We start from the raw sequence: 5,708 nt of genomic DNA on the forward strand, positions 1-5,708 counted from the left end.
AAAAAAAAAAAAAAAAAAAAAAAAACTGCTTTAGGCCTTCCTTGCTCAGCCCATATAGCCCCAACGCCTAGTCAGGAATTTCACGGCCCAAGTTCTATAAGCCGAAAATATGGGGGTGGTCCGGACTAGAGAAAATGAAGGTGACGACAAAGCAACAACCAACAGAGATATAATTAGAGGCACATGAGGGAGAAAGAGAAGAACTTATTGCCAACTACAGCTTCACAAAACGTGAAATCCAAGTTTTAACACATCCTTCCACAAGGCGAGGCCCTCACACCCACCTGTCTTTTCCTTTTCCAGCTATACTACCTCTCTCTATTCACTACCCCTTTGTTTCTTTCCCCTTTAACTTTCTTATGGGCACAAACACACAATTCTAAAGGTAAATGTCATTTCGTTTCAAGCTCTTTTCTTTACTACAGAATGACATCGAGCCAGCCGACTGGGACAACCATACAGAGGCAATCTCCAACCAACAATGCACTATGTATATGTTTCTTAAATGAAAGCTTTGAATGCAGGTTTATGGACTAATTGGAAAAGAGAACAAGGGCTGAGGTCATGTAATGTGGCCCAATTTTCAGAGACCCAGCCAGGCCCTATAAAATCCAACCCTCCTTCTCACGTGCCCTCTTCTCAGCATCGGATCTTGTGAAGTTGGTGAGATTTCTTTCCCTTTTTTTTTTTCTTTCTTTCTTTCTTTTTTCAAGTCATCATGGGACATGCAATTTTACTATACCCATCTGGGACTGGGACTTGGAAAAGTTGAAGAAGTATTGTCTTTTCCTGGGTCCCCCAATTGTTAATTATTTAAAACGAGAGGGGGTCGGAACTCTGAAGTATTATTTTATTTGGATTCCTTTATTAATATCGATCTTCTATGGGGACGTTAAGTGATATTATTAAAACATTCTGTGTCTCGCCATCGCGTTATCCATTCATGAGTGCATATACATCTTTAACACTCCTAAGCTGATTCCCTTCATTTTGCTGGAGAAGTGATTCCCTCACCCTACAGTGACGCTTGTCGGTCACATTCACAATGTCGGTAAAAACAGTGTTCTGTTTCAGTAATTATTCCTTACCAATTTACATACTAAAATCCTAGATTTATTGTAAGGGTTTTCAACAAATGGCAGCTAAAGCTAGAGGAACAAGTTGAAAAGGAAAATGCAAAGAGAGAGCCGTTTGATTCAAATTGGACGGTGATTAAAGGGTGAAGTTTATACCATTAATTGTCCTTCTCTACACACATCCCAAGGCGTCCCTCTATTTTAATACGACTTTTATTTATGGAACTCAAAAACGGGTTTCATTAGCGAAATCTTCACCGAGACAAATCCACAATTGGCTTTAAGGATTTCAAACGCCTCATTTGTCTGCAGGCGCGCTCTCCCTCTCTCTCTCTGTCTCGCTCGCCTTCGTCTCTCCATCCTCATCTTTTTCTCTACTTCTCCGACGGTCCGCCGAGGCATTTTGGCGGCGCCGATCGCCGATTTGTCTCTCTGCCGTCGATCTCGTACTGTCAGTCGACGATTCTCCTCTATCGGCTGCTTCTGAACGAACTTTTCCGAGTTTTGATTTTCTTTGTATTGGCTGATTCTTTGATTTTGCCTCAAGGTAATAATTATTTGATTCTAATCTCTCTATCGCATTTTCTCTATTGAATTGTAGGATTTATTATGTTTTCCTTCATTTCTGGCATTGAGCTTTATTTAGTCTTCAGATTGCTCGGTTGAGACTTGATATGCTTGATGTTTTGTTTTATTAGGTCTCCCTGGTTATTTTATTCTTGCTTCTTGGTCTTTCTGGTCTTAGATGGATAATGTTTAGAGATTTTACTTTATTGTTGGATACTCTTTTCTTTGTGGTTGTTAGGTAGATGCCCACGACGCTTTGTTGCCCCACAATTTGAAGTTTCGAGCACTGTTCCTATTGTTTCTTGTTTGATCGCCATTGATTAAATTAGGTTGTGACTTCATTGTGCAGAAAGCTAGAGACGCTGCACTTGGTTTGTAAAGGCCTGCTAATGGCGAACACATACAGCATTTAACGCATTGCATAGGCCGAATTTAACTTCTTATTCTAAGCTTTGTAGATTTTTTTGATTGCTTCTATGATATGAGAAACGTAGTATAAAACTACGTGTGAAGGATGCGCGGCATTATGTCTAGTATTTTTGTGAATTTCTTAATGAGGAAAGTTGTGGCGTTTTTCTACCGTTCAATTGCTTTGTGCTTCTTTTGTAACTCTGTTAAGTTATCTGTTTTTTTAGTTTCTATAGAAGCGGAAGAACATGTATCACTTGATCAGTGTGCGACATGCAGCAATTATTTATATGGAATAGAACTCTTCAATTTTTTTATTCCTTATTACTCATGATCTTCTACTTGTTGTAAGATTAGACAATTTTCTCTCTTAGCATCATTGAAATCTATTATGATACTTCTTATTTAACCATAACTGATGTCTAAATGTTTTAAGGTATTCAAGATGATTGGCTCCTTTCTTACCAGAGGACTTGTGTAAGTCAACTTGATAATAGTTTGCTTGCTTAAGTTAGAAATACAAACTATCCCTATCGTATTAATATATATTTTTCAATCTGTTGACAGAATGATTTTTGGCTATGCTTTTCCTGCTTATGAGTGTTATAAAACTGTTGAAATGAACAAACCAGAGATTGAGCAACTTCGTTTTTGGTGCCAATACTGGTATGTGATAGAATTCTTTTGCACCAATTGTCTCCAATACAATCCTAAGCATCGAGGTTGATTGGCTTTCCTTTGGGTTTTCAGGATATTAGTGGCTGTTTTGACAGTTTGTGAGAGGATTGGAGATGCATTCATTTCATGGTAGGGGTTTGATGATGTAGATGGTGTTGTTACGATGCCCCTCTGTTTGTGTAAATTGTTTTGTCTGGGACTCAGTTGTTTCCTTGTAGTTAGCTGCCCTACTTGCGAATTGTTGATGATATTATTATTATTTTTCATTTGTGCAGGGTTCCTATGTATAGTGAAGCTAAATTGGCATTCTTTATATATCTCTGGTACCCTAAAACAAAGGTAAGGAATCAGAATCCGGTACTTGGGCCTTAAAGGTCCACCTTCTTTCTAAAATCACTTATCTTCTCCCTAATAACTTTTCATTTTTCAGGGAACAACTTATGTGTATGATTCCTTCTTTAGACCATATGTAGCAAAACATGAGACAGATATTGACCGAAATTTGTTGGAACTAAGGACCAGAGCTGGTGATATGGCTATTATTTACTGGCAGAGAGCTGCAAGCTATACTCAAACAAGAATATTCGAGATTTTGCAGTATGTTGCTGACCAATCAACAGCAAGGCCTCGCCGGTCTCAGGTATTCGTAGAGAAGTTTAGTTGAATGAGTTGGCTTAATATTATTCATATTTTTGGTTCTGAAATAGTATTACTTACATCCGAGTGGCATGGAAAAAGTAATGCTGCAATTCTGTTGTCTGTTATATTTACCACTTCTATTTGACCTTATGATTAGAAGTTTCACTGTGAGATCCCACATCGGTTGGAGAGGGAAACGAAACATCCTTATAAGGGTGTGGAAACCTTTTCTTAACAGACACATTTTAAAACCGTGAGGTTGACGGCAATACGTAACGAGCCAAAGCGGATAATATCTGCTAGCGGTGGGCTTGGGCTATTACAAATGGTATCAAAGCTAGACACCGGGTGGTGTGCTAGCGAGAACACTGGCCCCCAAGGGGGGTGGGTTGTGAGATCCCTTTTCGGTTGGGAGAGGGGAACGAAGCATTTCTTAAGTGTGTGAAAACCTCTTCCTAACATGTGCATTTTAAAACCATGAGGTTGACGGCAATACGTAACGGGCCAAAGTGGACAATATCTGCTAGCGGTGGGCTTAGGTTCGTTACATTCACCTAGACCAGAGATTTTGAACGTATAAAGATTTCTATCATCCTATTCTCTCCAGGCCCGGAGTGTGGCATGTGACAAATAATTTTCCAGCAATACCTGCTTTTAACTTGTTAGTTGGTTTTTTTCTTTGGAATCTAGTGAAGAATGCTCTGTAAAGAAAGCAGTAAAGCATTTTCTTCAAGAATCGCTTTCATTGCATGCATATCTGATATTTGTTAGAAAATAGTCTGGCATTTGTGGCGCTTATCTCCCATTTATTTCTCTAAAATTGCAGCAACAGCAAGGGTCAAAGGTTCCACCGGACAATGTTGCACCAAAACACCCGGCAACCACTGCAAATCAAGTGCAAATTGAACCAACATCATCTACATCTCAACAACAGAAAGATGTAGCTGAAGAGGTGGGTGTGTCACAAGTTTCAAAACTAAAAACCACATTTGAAGTTCTTAATACTCAGAAAGTGCCAAAATCGACAACCACAGTCGAAGTTCCTAGTACTTCTAGAGGGTTGAAACCATCAACCTCAGTTGAAGCTCCTCCTAGTACTCCGAAAGTGTTGAAACCATCAACCTCGATTGAAGTTCCTAATACTCAAAAAGCAGTTGCAGCATCTGAACCAGCTCTAGCCAGCAGCAACCTATCTTTACCATCTGAAATGGAGCCAATGGAGATCGAAACAGTGTCACATCCAGTGCACGAGAACGAAATTCCTCCCCTTAAAGAGACTGTAATGGAAGACTCCACAAAAGTAACTCGCGCGAGATTGAGAAAGACCCGTTCAGGCGCTGCTAATAGCTGAAAAGTGGCCCAATGTTTCTAAATCTCAGTTTCCCTCTTAGCCCGTACACAGTAGATGGAACAATGATGAGGATTGAGTTGCCAATCCTGGCGTTCATGTAAATTTGTTGTTTCTATTTCAATTTTACTTTTTATTTGGACGGTAGCCGATGGGGTCTAGCGGTAGTAGTATATCTTGCGGTTCTTGTCGAAATAATATGTGGCATGGCTACAATGTTCGCATTATATACCTTGGCTATCGGTTTGGATGAATTTTTGATGTTTCTCAATTCAGGTCTCCGTCCGAAGCGCTTTTTGCACAAAAGATGATTTGGATCAATCTTTGCTTAGAAGAGATATCCTTGAGGACGCTCTCTGCCCAACAATTTAACGGGTAAGTTTTCCCTTTTTACTTCATATCTTTTTAGTTATTCCTTGATAAGTAGACAAAAAAATAATTAGTGATATAGTGATAAAAAGTTCAATGAAAGTAATTGAAAAGTTGTTGGATTTATTCAGGCATAAAACACTAAGCGATCGGCCCCACCAATATAAAAAAACAAACAAAATAGTCTCTCTTTTTACTAATTTTCCAATTTTCCAATTCAAACGTAAACTTGAAGAAAACCGAAATATGAAGCTGAATTAATGCATGAAAGTGGAATTTGGGTTCAGCTGTTGCAGGCCCAAAGATTCTTAGACACCTTGTCCTGATCTTCTTTATACCGTCAAAACCACCAAGACTTGCTCAATTGTGATCTAACCGCTTTATGGCCTTGTTAGAAGGAACCACCCCCACCGTTTTAGGGTGAATTTGGCTGAAAATTAATTATGCACTTTGAAAACACATTTTAATTAGTAAATTAAAAGGTTGCTATGTTTTAGTTCGATATATTATATGTATGGAGCAGATTAATGTTTGAAGAAGACACTATACTTTTAGCAGAATATAATCGGTTGGCCAAATCCATTGCTGTTTTCTAGCCACTCCCCCCCCCCCCCCCCCCCCCC

The 5,708-nt window shown here is 39.2% G+C and overlaps 1 protein-coding gene across 1 annotated transcript; it reads left to right on the forward strand.

Annotated features, from left to right (window-relative positions):
• Positions 1–869: 869 nt before the first annotated feature.
• Positions 870–4,970, forward strand: LOC111443032 (HVA22-like protein i). Its single transcript, XM_023080635.1, has 7 exons — positions 870–1,623; positions 2,488–2,528; positions 2,619–2,717; positions 2,802–2,858; positions 3,005–3,068; positions 3,160–3,369; positions 4,195–4,970. Exons 2-7 carry the CDS (start codon positions 2,497–2,499, stop codon positions 4,717–4,719), a joined length of 987 nt encoding a protein of 328 aa, XP_022936403.1. The 5' UTR covers positions 870–1,623; positions 2,488–2,496; the 3' UTR covers positions 4,720–4,970.
• The last annotated feature ends 738 nt before the right edge of the window (positions 4,971–5,708 follow it).

Source organism: Cucurbita moschata, unplaced genomic scaffold (assembly GCF_002738365.1).
Source record: "Cucurbita moschata cultivar Rifu unplaced genomic scaffold, Cmos_1.0 Cmo_Scf00005, whole genome shotgun sequence".
Lineage (NCBI taxonomy): Eukaryota > Viridiplantae > Streptophyta > Magnoliopsida > Cucurbitales > Cucurbitaceae > Cucurbita > Cucurbita moschata.

What these genes read in the sequence shown, in the direction of transcription:
- LOC111443032 (XM_023080635.1), top strand. Translation starts at nt 2,497, where the DNA reads ATGATTGGCTCCTTTCTTACCAGAGGACTTGT. An exon ending in GGAGATGCATTCATTTCATG is followed by an intron (nt 2,859 to 3,004) that starts GTAGGGGTTTGA and finishes TCATTTGTGCAG; the next exon opens with GGTTCCTATGTATAGTGAAG. An exon ending in CAAGGCCTCGCCGGTCTCAG is followed by an intron (nt 3,370 to 4,194) that starts GTATTCGTAGAG and finishes CTAAAATTGCAG; the next exon opens with CAACAGCAAGGGTCAAAGGT.